This window comes from Anopheles arabiensis, chromosome 2 (genome assembly GCF_016920715.1).
Source record: "Anopheles arabiensis isolate DONGOLA chromosome 2, AaraD3, whole genome shotgun sequence".
NCBI classification, from domain to species: Eukaryota; Metazoa; Arthropoda; class Insecta; order Diptera; family Culicidae; genus Anopheles; species Anopheles arabiensis.
The window spans coordinates 109,154,275-109,167,657 of NC_053517.1; the positions used below are offsets into that span (position 1 = coordinate 109,154,275).

The 13,383-nt window shown below is 49.3% G+C and overlaps 1 protein-coding gene across 2 annotated transcripts; it reads left to right on the forward strand.

Annotated features, from left to right (window-relative positions):
* The first annotated feature begins 1,575 nt into the window (after window positions 1-1,575).
* Window positions 1,576-13,114, forward strand: LOC120898841. 2 transcript variants are annotated; one of them, XM_040305286.1, is made up of 2 exons: window positions 1,576-2,865; window positions 9,285-13,114. In XM_040305286.1, exons 1-2 carry the CDS (start codon window positions 2,818-2,820, stop codon window positions 10,980-10,982), a joined length of 1,746 nt encoding a protein of 581 aa, XP_040161220.1. In that variant the 5' UTR covers window positions 1,576-2,817; the 3' UTR covers window positions 10,983-13,114. The 2 variants fall into 2 exon arrangements, with proteins under 2 accessions (XP_040161220.1, XP_040161315.1); XM_040305381.1 differs by lacking the exon at window positions 1,576-2,865 and adding an exon at window positions 6,186-6,282.
* Window positions 13,115-13,383: the final 269 nt, after the last annotated feature.

Genomic DNA, 13,383 nt, shown 5'->3' on the forward strand with positions numbered 1-13,383 from the left:
GTGGAGGAGGGAGTGTGAGAAGTACAACATTTAAAGGATGAAACAAAAAAGTTTGGAACCTTCAGCAACAGAAAATGAAAAAGACGCAAGCTCAGTAACAGAAGAATATATAGGTGCAGTAGCAATCGAAGAATGAAACCGAAAAAAAACTGGGAAGCACACTCGCAGACGGTCAAAGAAAACGCTCAAGATACAAACACAAGGTGTACAACACATATACTCACACATACATATGCACATGCACGCTCGATAAGCATCGTGGGAAAGCGTGTGGTGAAACACAAAACTCCCTTGTGCGCTCCCACAGCCCTGCAGCAGCAACTCACCTACCACCTGCCCGGATCAGGGTCGTTGCAACTCAAAAACGAGCCCCTTATGCTTTTTTTTGCTCCGAGACACCTCGATCGATTCGATATTGCTTCACGTTGTGCTTCCTTTTCTTCCTTCCCCTCCCCCCGCCCGCCCGTCCGTTGGGCTTTGCATTCGTAATGATAATAATAAGGGCATTCGGGGTGGACCAGCAGCAGCAGCACAGAGTCGGGGTTGTCCGGGGGGATCACCGTATCGCGAGCTACGTTGAAATACAAACGATAAAGAAAGAAAAAAAAAGAGCGGCAAGAATGACTTCTTCGATGCAGCAGTGCAGCAGCAGAGTCACCCGAATCCGTGGCTCCTTCAGCGCGTTCAAGTGGCTTCTTCTTCGCTCTACGATGGAGATGCGTATGAGTAAGAGGAATCAACGCAGAGCGTCGAAGGTTCAACCGTGTTCACACTGTGCTGACCATCGGAAGTGAGAAAAATTAAAAGAACTCCGTATGAAACCCCTGCGGACAAGAAGAAGTAACAGCAGCAACGGAGGAGGAGGAGGAGAGCCCACCACGGGAACGGAAGTCAGTCACTAAGTGCACTTTCGTATGTATGCGCCCGGTTCGTACGCATTTGCTTGATAAGGCGCTGTGGCGTTCATCAAATCAGAGTAAAACGGCGCGAGGGAGAGAGAGGGAGACAGAAAAAGCGGGAATGATGAGCGGAGAGAAAGAGAGCGACGCGTTTGTTTTGGTATTATGGCTTACGTCACTGTTGGGCCGACCGAAGCGTGGGAACACACCCGGCAGCCATGGTTACGCAGGGGCAGTAAACAAGCCCATCGCGTTTTCCCCTTACCCGGGTTTTCTTTTTGTTGTTTCGTTCACTAATGACCCGGCATGAGGAGAAGGGACCTGATGGTGGCATCGGTGCTTGTTGGTGTTCATGCGACGAGCATGCTTCGATTCGGGCTTTTTGTAAGGGGAAACCGAGCTGCTTGGAGTGTTCATCGGGGACCATCTGTGGTGTGTGGATAAGAGAACGGGCTCAACGGAAGGAAAAATCAAATCAAGTGCATATTGATACGTTCTAAAACCAGGGATCGACAGACTGCTTCATTTTCGTCGATTTTGAATTCTTAAAAGGTGGAAAAGATTTTTGAATTCTTAAAAAGTGGAAATTTTTCAAACAAATTTTTGAAAAAGTTCTGTAAAGGAAATTCATTTAAATGCCAAATGATAATTTTCCAGTAGTAGTTTTCCAAGTACGACTCATAGAAAAAAGCGTACACAACATCTCTGAAAGCTACATTACCTCTGTTTGTTTCATTTTAGTTAAATTCTTGCAAATTACACAAAATTTTATTTCATGTACCGCTACCCAACTACCGCTTGAATGAATGATTCCCCTCCGAAATGAACCAGTCCCGGATGAACGAGCGATGAACCCATCTGGCAAAGCGTGCAATAAGGATAGCTCTATACGGTCGTGCACCGTGCGAGAGCAGGATGCGTACGTTTCGGGCTCCGGTCGGCCGACCAGATTCGTCGGTCGCTTCGCAATGCCGACGCACACAGAGGCTCGTCACTTGGCCCGCGGACGCTGGAGCGCTTTGCGTACAAACTGGTATAACGCCAACCCGTCGGACAACGCTTGAAACCATCGACGAGCATGCATGCAGGTGTATGTTGTGCTGCGTACTGTGTTGGTGGTGATATCGTACAACGCGCGTCCTTTTCCCAGTTGAAGGATTGCGTGCGGGATTGATTGTGCATTCTTCCACTAACGAGTGTTGTGTTGAATCGACTGCAAAAAAGAAAAAGAAGCGATAGTACACGTGGAAGGGAAATTGTGCTTTAATCGATCATTAGTGTGTAACGTACGAGTCGTGTGTGGACGTCGACAAAGCACACAAACATTCGTGCTGTGGCTGGTGAAGTGTTGTGTCCTGTAAAAGTGAAGAGGGAAAGAGAGAGAGCGACAGAGCAGTACGTGAATTGGCGTCAGTTCGCCAACGGAAAATGGAAGTGAAATTAAATTTGTCTCATTAAGGGCTGATTGGATTTTTTAGCGCACTATAAGAGCAGTGGCGTGGGAGGGTGTATTGGTGTCTCTATGTGTGTGTGTGCTGTGGGGTGTGTAAATACCGACCGAAAGTGTCCATTTATGCCATCTCCCGGGTGGCGGTGCCATATGCTGTCGCTCAATGTGCCACCGTGTTTCGCTATTTAATTCCATTCGACGTGAATAGCTTCTGTTCTAGCAGCAACAGAAGAGCCATTTGGTGCGCGAGAACGAGTGTGTGTGTGTGAGTGTGTCGTCTCTATCTATCTAACGATCGGGGAGTCGGGAATCGAAATCAAATCAAATACGATCGATCAAAGAAGAAAATAAAAACGAATCGAGTGGTCTGTTGTATCGTGAGTAGAAAGAAGTCTCGCCAAGAAAGTCCCAGGCGCACTGGGGAATTGAATTGAACGTCCACAACGCCTCACGCCCCGGAGGACGACGATGACCATGTCGCATCTACTGAAGCAAACGAAAAAATGCTGCGCGAAGGTACGTAAAACTAGAATCTTGTCTTGGGAAGGGGAAAAGAACGCACGGGTGACACACAGCTTTCCATCTTCGCTGGCGAAATAAATAGCATTACTTCTCATTGTTTTAGACGAGCTCTGAAGCGTAGCAGAGCAGGCAAATCAGGTTAGGATCCGGTGCGCCGCGCATATCCGGGGTTTTTGTCTTCCCTTTGACCCGGCAAAACTGGATTAAATTAGTAATCGTACTGGCACTGGCCTGGATTCGTCGTCCGTTCTACAGCTGTTCCACAGTTACCGCTGTCGGACGGACGAAGATGCTGCTTTCCCAGACGAAGCCCCGAAAAAAGGACGAAACACATCTCAAAGCAGTTCAGCATCAAATTTTAAAAGACAGCTGCTACTGCTCGCTGCGGAAGGAATCCCCGAAAATCGTATCCTCTGCCTTCTGCCACTTCCACTTCCTCTCTCTCTTTTTCTCCTTTGTCTCCGTCGTGTGCGCCACGCCACGCAGAGATGATGGATGGAAGGGACGTTCTGGGGCACGATTTTTTCCAACTTTCCCACGCCAACGATCGACCGCGTGCGCTCGTGGGATTGGGAAGGAAGAAGGAAGAGGAGAAGGAGGGAGACAACAACAACAAAAAAACACATCAAGGGACAAGGGGCACCTGCTTCCTACCAAACCAAAGCCAAATAGCATAAAAAACACTCACACTAAACGCTCTCACAGTCGATTCCTCGTGCCCGGCATGCTGCTGGCTGGGCTTAGGGCTTATTATTTAGGGATTCGATGTCCCGGAGCGAGATTGTCAAGCCAAGGGGTCGTCGTGAGCCAATCCACGCACGTCTCGCATCCCTCAATTCGATATAGGGGTCGTCGATGTGTGGTGATGGCTGTGGGATTCTGTGGACAACGCTGGATAGAGCTCTGGTAATGATCGACATCAGGATGTCAACGCTTGGGACACTTTCTCACACACCAGAAGGGTTTTTTTTCTGTGTGTGGTGTGGGTTTTATAGCAAAACGGTAGCCTATGGTTGTTGCTCTTCCCCCTCGCTGCTGCGGCATGTGAAATTGAATTTAAGCTCGGGGATATTTGTTTTCCTTTTTTTTTCACCAGCTCGGCCTGTACCCACACCCTCTCTGTTTCATGGTGGGAATGTGGCTGGCTTTTGCCTCTCTCCCAGAACACTACCGAATCTTATCTCCTCCGGTAGCATAAGGGGGAAGAGCAACAGCACCGTGGCATGTCATTTAGATGAATCGTTCAGGGAAAACGGTGAACAGAGCGCTTAAATTTGGAGAAATTTGATGGAAATTCCCGATGATGGGGAAGCGGCTGGAATGTAAGACGAAGTATGTATGCGACGTAGAAGGAAGGAAGTGTTGTACAGAGTAGTCCATCAATCGCACGTTAGCTATTGATCCAGTGAGGAGAGTGGATACAAAACCGCCAAACCACAATTCGCAACACACAACACACGTTAGAGAGAGCTTCGCGGAAACAAACGAGCTCTTCTTTTACTGATAAAATCCACATTAAAGTGAAGCTCTTGTTTCATATCATTCTGTAATAGTCCGGTTTTTTTTTATCAGATCTGGTTTTGGGTTTGATACCACGTCCGGTGTTCGCTGTAAAGTGCCTGCGTTTACCTACTACGCTGTTCAAGCGAATTCATATCGGCGCATCAATTCCTCACCAGTTCTAGAAACGTTCCCCCATCCAACGTTTGATATGAACGATGAGATAAGTACATCACAATAGCAATTGTAAGCCCTGTCCAGCGGTCCTCTCTGCGCAACTGCCCATCTTCCTCCCTGTTCACGGCAACCCCCTTGGCTTGATTTGCATCCACAGCAAAACTCGCCACCATCCCCCCGGAAGTTTGAAACTTTATTGCATTAGCACAACCGGCAGCAGCAAGTGCATCCAACCAGACGCGCAACAGTTCGTCACATTCTGTTCCATCGATGGGACGATGATGATGATGGCGCTTGGAATCAGAACAGCCCACACCCTTGGGTGCGCGGGTTGGGAAATTCCATCGACAATGACATTGAATGCATTTTCACAACGCCTTCCGTTCCGCTTCCCTGTCCAACCCAACCTCCACCACTTCCCCTCATCGCAGTGAAGTGAAAAGGCGTCTCCACACATACACACTTTGTGGCAGCATGGTGGGCAGTGTTGCTACTCTACATGAGCTGAGGCATCATCAAATATTTAACAAAGACTCATCCTTCTCCGCACAGGGTGTTTCTGTGTTTCGGGGGCTGTAGTTGTTGGAGAATAGCACACGGGTCGATCGATCACGGACGGACGGAGCAGCAACAATTGCAAATAGTCAAAACGCCGGAATGCGCCTTCTTTTTTGCTCGCTTATGACATGAAGGGGATGGATATTAACTTTGACCACAAACAGACCGTATCACAACCTAGTAATTAAGGCTCAATTCCTTTATTTTGACATCCAACAAATTGGTGTCTTTCTTCTTCTTCCTCCTACTGCTCTGCTTAAATCGCAAAACCTCACCTCATCTCCATTCTCATCCCTTTTCTTCCGGGAATATGGATTTTGAATGCTTGGTTTCAAACAGGGAAATCAACTGGGGAAGAATTGCCGTATCGTTCCTTTTTATTGGCGATATCTAATCCCTTTTCCCATCGGCTCGGATAGATATGCCATAAGATCTCCATTTTCCTGGAAGGCAACTTGAACGAGGGAGTTACTTTTGCGTTGTGTGTGTGTGTGTGTCAAATTGGGTACGCCACGAGGAGCGAAGGAAAGGAAGCAAAAAGCCGGGAATGTTTTGCAAGATTAGCGTCGTGGAAATCAACTTTAGGCCGAACATTCGGCACGACACGTAAGAAAGATGGAACACGCACAAAAAATAAAGGAAAGAGTTATAGTTGCGTGCCTTGCCTATCGATTTTTAGAAAAAAGGGGACGGCAACGCGGGAGAGCCGTCCCTCGCTTTCTTAAACCGTTTGGGTAAACCGAGACAGCGGAACCACATACAGCAGCCCCAGTTCGTTCTGTTCATTCACAGAAAAGGAATCCTTTTTTTCTGGGGCAGCGGAACAGGGCAGTTCTCTAGAAAAAAAGGAGTGTTGCTCTAAAAAACGGGAACCATTTTCAAAAACCCATTTCGCAATGCACAAACCCCTTTTTTGCGTGGTTTGTTTGCGCTCGTTTCCTGCAACTCTTCATGCAACCTTCATCATCCATCCACCGGTTAATTGCACTCTGCCTTTGCTCCTCCTCCCCGACTCCCGACTGCTAGGCGACCGCCAACTTTTGGCAGCAAGTCGGTGTCGGGGTGGATTTGCAAGTTTAGGTCTGAGTTGGCTGTGCTAATATTTGGATCCGTTTTGCCAAAAAGTCTTCAGTCGAGTCCAGAAACACGTCGAAACACGTCAAGTGCCGATTGATGGTGAGTCAGGCTCAGTCGCTCACCACCAACAAAAAAAGGTGGAATAAAACGACGCGGAAACCGTCCCGGCCTAAACTTCCATTCCCTTTCCCCTAAAAATCACTTTCGTGACTCACCGGAGAAGATGATTATCCTGTGCTTCATTCGTGGTGGCGGCTGTTGATACCGATGGGGGAAAGTGTCTGTGTGTCGTTGCTGTGTATGTGTGTTTGATGAAAAAGCGGATAAATATTATCTTTCCCACGCTATCCTGCCGCACTTGGGAGGGAAGGAAGGAGTCCGTTTTGAATGAAAAGACGCTCTTCTGTCTGTTCTTCTTAACTACCAGCAACATGCGCTCCAGCACCCTAACAGCGTTGCCAGCGAGACCCCCATCAAGGCGATGAAGCAAAAGTTAATTGGAGTTCTGTTGGGTGTGTGTGTGTATGTTTGAGCTCTCCTTTCAAGATGTCTTCATTCACAACTTGCTGGAAAAACAAGGCGCTCCTCCGCTTCACAACAGCCAGCGCCAGCACACAATAACAATTATTGTTCGCGCTTCGGAAAACTTTTCTTCTCTCCCTTGTTGCTTGCATAATGGTAAATAAATGTTGGCTTTACCTTTATCTAGCGCTTTGCCTCCGTTTTGTGTGGCACGGCTTCGTCCTGCTGCTGCTGCTGCTGCCGCCGGCTTACCCGTAAGCCGAGAAACACCCAACACCAACAGCAGTCAGCTGGCAACCAAGCAACGCAACAACCAAGCAGGCGAGTGAGCGAAGAAAGATACAAAATTGAACAACTTTTCCCATGCTGAAGTGCAACATCATCATCATCATCATTCTCATCGCCGTCGTGATCGTGCATCATAAACATGATGACTGCCCAAACCTTCCGCTGCATTAGCATCAACATAAAACACGGCATCGGCATAATCGGACATTAAGAATCACTGGCAAAAGCGAAAGAGAGAGAGAGAAAGGGAGTGAAGTTCTCATGTGAACGTACGCTGGCAGGTTGCTGGGCCAGGACAGGACCATCACCGAAACCGGATTTCTTGTCCTGCTACACACTCACACACTCACGAGAACACGGAACAAACGTGGGCTGAGATTGAGACTCGTTCCTTCTCTCCACTGGAACCGGTGGAGAGGGGAAGATGCTAATGGGCATCCCACCGTTCCGTCAGACCAGATCCTTCCCCTTGTTTGGAGTTGTTGCCATTTCCACTCGGAAGCGCAACAGAGCACCCCAAAAACGGGAGGGAAGAGGGGAACGATTTGGGGGCTCTTTGCATACACTGCACTCTTGCAGGGTGCTGCTGTTTACGGGGGAAAAAAAGATCAAATTGCATCTAGAACCAACCAGCACAAAACACCAGATGCCCTTTCTTCCGTCCTTATCGGGGCCGATCGGCGTCCGCAGGCGTCGCCGGTCTGTTTTCTTTCAGGTCTTTCTTTCCCACGCGGCTGATGAAAGGGTGGGGAAGGATTACTTTGAGCTTTTTTGGGGCCCCTCCAGTCCAACTCTTGTTCCCTAGTTGTATGAGGTGTTTATTTTTTGCCGTGCCTTTGCTATTAGCCAACTACGCCTGCAAGTATGCAAAAGTGGCGAATACTTTTGGTCCTTCGAACCGGATGATGGTACGTCATTTGCAAAAACAAACGCTTCAAAACTCTCCGTTTAGTTTTATGATGGCGGGTTACTAGAGCTTCTTGAAAGTACCAAAACTCTTGTTTAAATTAAACTTGCCCCATAAAACACAATTGGTCAAACATTTATTCCCCTGCAACGGGGGCCCTGTGTTTAAAGTTGATGCTGGTGCATTTGCTTTGATTGCAAACTGTTGCATAAATTCACAGCACGTACCCACCGTTGCCGCCAGTTCCCCTTTGTCGTTTTGCAGCGGCGACAATGATGATGGCGTCCGTCTACGGGTGGGGGGGACGCCTTTTAAAAACGGCAACAATTACCGAAACGACGAACCACCTGGAAGTACGCAGGAAGCGGGAGAGGTGTAGATTGTTGTCGCCGGTCGTGGTCGTCGTCGTCGTCGCCTGTTTCTTCGACCGCGGGAAAGAAGGCCTCCTCGTCGCAAAAGATGGGCAAAGAGTGATTATGCTTTTTGTTTTTTTCGGTGGTTCTTGCCTTTCTTTTGCGCCTTTTTTTCACTGTTCGGGCGCGTGTAATAATAATATTATTCGTCTCAGTCTCAACTTCCCTTCCCGTGTGTGTGTGCTTGGGTGTGCTTTGTTTGTTCATGTTCCTACAAGGATTCACCTCCTCAAGGAGCACAGCAAGACATCGCTGTTGAAACGACCGAAAAACATCAACAACAACATCCCCGTCTTCTTCGTTTTGTGTTGTTCCCTTTTTTCGGGGATCTTGTTTCCACTTCCTTTTTGGGAGGGAAAGGGAAGCATCGCACACATCATAAACATGAAGGAAACAAAGTAAGAATGTTCGTTCGGGAGAGGATCGCAAAGGGAGGAGCTGCAAGCAGAGCAAATCTGACATTCCCGTTGTATGCTGGTGGCATCAAGGTGAAGAAGAAGAAGAAGAAGTTGAAAACACTCCAACCGGATCCGGTGTGGGAATCGAGATCCTTGGGAACCACGTTACTTCTTCTTCACCAGCTATTGCGCCTGTAGCCGCACTCAAATTCGACAGCTGGACACTAACGCCGTAACAGCAACAGGTTACCTCGCGAACAATCTTTTCCCAGGAACCACGCCGTTTTCAAAACGGCTCAAAACAGTTTAAGAAGGGCAATACAAGGCCGAGATTAAAGCCCCAGCCTTGTGTCGAAATAAATGACTTCTCACGAAACGGCTTCTCTCGGGCGACTGTCGTCGTGGTTCTTCGCGATTTGTTTGTCCACTTTTTTTGTCTCTCTTTGCAAGGCAGATCAGACAGGCAGGTTGTTGTTAAGTTGTATGCGAGTTTGATTGTAGCAATTGGCGTTGTTTGATTTATTTGTTACTAACCTCAATTAACGAGATCTATTCGCTCTTTCTCTTTCACAGATAATTCGCAAACTGTCCTTCAATCCGGTCTCGGCGACGAACGGCAGCAGTGGTGGGGCCGACCATTCACCGACCAACAATGGGCACGGGTTGAACAATCGCATCACGACGGCCAAGTACGTGCTGCACAAGAACTGCACGCCGACCCGGTGCAAGGTGCAGCCGCGGGACGGAACCGTCGTGGACGATGGCGCCGTCGAGGGCTGGATGGCCGCGGACACGCGCATGGCTCCGGACGCGCACGGTGCCTTCTATCCCCTCGGGGAGGAACGGTCCTCCTCGAACCCATCGCCACCGCCCATCCCCGAGACGCAGAACAACTACAAGCTGAGCCGAAGCATGAAGAACCTGCCGAAGAAGCGCACCAACATCACCGCCAACAAGAACGTGAACCTGCGCAAATGCTTCCGATTGCGCTCCAAGACGTTTGACGGACCGTTGGCCCTGGAGGGTGGTGATGGCGGTGGGCGGACAATGCAGGAAAGTACGCTCGGAAGCACTCCCTCGATCGTGGAAGGCAGCAACCACCATCGTAGCGAAGGCGTTGGAGGCGAACGGCGTGAAACGATGACGGCGGCTGACTCGATGACACTGGCGAGCAACAACAGCAGCAGTCGGCTGATCGGAGCGAAGTTGGACAAGATCAGCAAGAGTCTGATGCGGTCCGGGGATGGGGAGGGTAGTACGCTCGACATTGCCAAGCCACTGTTCCTGTCCGCGAGCAAACATCGGCGCAGCAACTACAACCACATCGAGGGATGCGATGATGACGATGCGGTGATAAGAGGAAACGATGCCAACGGGCACTGGAGGCAAGAGGAAGAGCTGGTACTGACATCCGCCACGGGGACATCCGCTCTCGGCAGGAGAGAGTCCCGCTTGGAGCAGGAAACGACCCTCTCGACGATGGTGGAGGAGCAAGACCCGGCGGCGGCGGCGGCCGAACAGACGCCGTCGGTGATGGAGCGGCTGACGGTGGCGGAGACGGCGGCGGCACTGCTCTTCGAGAAGGTCAAGTACGACCGCACCAAGCGCTACCTGATCGACCAGCTGACGGACGGTGGAGGCGGGGGAGGAGAGCACGGGGCCGCCAGTAGCCCGCCGAGCGCTTCGTCCTGCTGCCCGTCCCCGTTCCATCTGGCGAAGAGTGAGGACTTTGTCGATCCGTGGAAGAACTACAACATCCGGCCGAGTGGGACGGGCTGGGACAAGGTGTCCAAAAGCCCGTGGGATTCGTCCGCCAAGCCGAGCCCGGTGCGCGGCGAACTCAGCAAAGCGCCGCTGACGCACACGTTCGTGGAGGTCCCGCCGCACCAGCAACAGCAGCACCAGCCGCAGCAGCAAACCTCCCTACCGTCCTACCAGCCGATGCGCACCCACTGGAACCCGTTCGAGTACTCGCCGGCACATCTCGCCCGGCTTGCCGCGGCCGGAGTCAACGCCCAGTCGACTCCTCCGCCACATCAGCAGCAGCAGCAGCAATTCCGGCCAGCGTTCCAGGTGCAGACGGACGTCTGGGAGAACCTGAACAGCAAGCACTACGAGATCGACACGGACGTGGTGTGGCGGTCGACCCGCTGCTCCTCCCGCCGTACCAGCGCCAGCACGGTCGAGACGTGGATCGACGACGAAACGTTCGACAACTCCTTCAACGAGGAGCTGGAGCGGCGCTGTGCTACGCTGAAGATTTGCGAGTGAGCTGCGAATGCGTCGCGGAACAACCGTCGGGATCAGATTCCGTCCACCAGAGGCATATATTAGAGGGGTTCCGAGGGAGACACAGGGAGAGAGAGAACAGCAGAGCGAGAGGGGTCACTCCTTCTCTTCCATTTTGTGCAGTTTTATAGGGTTTTCCAGGAGTTCTCAGGTAAAGAGGAATTGCACTGTATAGCACCCTTGTTGGACAAATCCAATAGGAATTTCCAAGGTGCCTGTCCAAAACGTGTCCTACAACAATGAGAATCCCTGGAAAACGCTGTAGTGTGTGTGTTTGTGTGTGTGGAAGATCTTTTGAAGTGAATGTGGCCAACATCTCGCAACTGTCTCTCTCTCTCTCTGTGCCCCTCTCTCTCTCTCTCTGTATTTATGTCACAATGCGGCAATATTAGATATCTCCGGAGGACAAGCCGAGTCAAGGGTGGTTGTCACGGGCCAGTGTAAAATGGGTGCAGTTGGTGCCATTAGTGGGGAACCTTTAACGTAAACTAGCTAAATGGGAGGAAGAACGAAGGATTTCATTTTTTACACATGATTTTCTTTTGTGATATATCGTAGTACCAGTATGCGCGTGTGTTTTTTAGTTGTTTTTTTTTAATTGGTTTAGAATTCCTGCTTTAATTAACTCTTACCAGTGTGGCGTTGTTAAGTGCTTAGCTTTTAAGGAGTCGAGGGGTTTAATCAAATAGCAACTGTAAGAATGATACCAGCATAGATAGAAGAACCAGAGTGCGTGCTATAAGGAGGAAACAGCAACACGAGCAGCATGCAGAATATATATTTATATCGACAAACACAAGAGGGAAAGTAGATCTCACGCAGACGACAAGTGCGCTTTCGCTTCAATTCGGGTGTGTGTGTGTAAATACGTTTTGTTTTACTAATTCGTAAGTCATCCTTTTAACCTTTATTATCGACACAAGCCGCCGCCACCATCAAGAGTCGTGATAGAAGGATTCGGGGCAGGAGGAGCTTGGGGCCATATAGAAACAAAAGAGAGAGAGTGAGAGAGAAGGGAGATGATGTTGGGTTGCCAGGAGAACACACACAGTAGGCTGTAGACAACAGACAACGCCACCACCACCAAGCAGCTTTAATTAAGGTCCGTTTTGTTTGCTGTGTGTGGTTACGTTAAACGCTCCTTGCCTCAATTCCTTCTGTTTTTCTTCTTGTTATTTAATCTTCCGTAAAAGGAAAAGAAAACAAACACGCGCGGAAAAAGAGGGACACTATACTCAACACGTGGGAAAGGGTTAGGACAGAAATCACAGCAAACAACAAACAGCACACGCAGTAACAATAATTACTGCTTCTCGCCGCTTCTGAAGAGATTAACGAACAACACGCACAGAGAGAGAGAGAGAGAGAGAGAGAGAGAGAGAGAAAGAGAGAGAGAGAGAGAGAGAGAGAGCGATTAACAACAACCACCACTATTCGTGATTTGTGTGAAAAAGGAAAATTGGAAACAAATGGAAGAAGCGAGTCGGGAGTAAAAACCCGAAGGATTGCCTAATAGAGGGATCAAGTTGGTGTGTTGTGGGCCTCAGCAGGGAAAGGATAATTATCGGGAAGCTGCCCGGTACAGCAATTGCTGGATGCGACGGCTACCGATGGGAGAAGAACCCCCGAGAAGAAGAGGAAACGTGCAAAGCAAAGCGAATAGAATGGGTTTTGATCGATCTTAGTAAGGCGCTTGGTGGTGGTGGTGGTGGTGGTGTAGGCTCCGTTGCTATGGTGTGCAATGATCTCCAGCGCGGTTCCTTGATCTTCTCATCTCAGTTGTGAAAAGGGTGACGCCGACGACGACGAGAATCGAGAGAGGAAACCTGTTTAGGAGCTAATCCAATAAATACTCCGAATAGGAGGAGAATGAAGAACCCTGCGCTCCTTCACACCTCTTTTGTCCCTTTTTTGTGGGGGGGAGTGTATCATGAAAAATGGGTGTGTGATTATGATTCTGTCTATGTTTATAAGAAAAGCACCAGTCGCTAGTATTAGAATTGTATTAGGAAGGCCAGAGAGGAGGCGAAAAGAAAGAGAAGATTATAATGATTATAATAATAACAATGATAATACAAACTCACTTACGCTAAAGTGCGAAAATTAACGTTAAACTATACTTTTTTTCTTTTGTTTTAATACATATCACATGTACAAAAGGTGAAGAAGGATTGGAATGTGATCCGCTGTTCGCTTGTTGGCTTTAATCTGTGGTGAGTTGAGGTCCCTTCCTTGCGCCGAGTCATCCGAGTTTCACCTTTTTTTTTCGGGCTTTATGGCGCGCCCGGCAGCATCGTGGAGAACATTCCCGTTTATGTATGAATCACGACCCAGCAGAGCGTGTGCGCGATCCTGGGGTTGCAGTGCAGTGCGGTGCAGAAAT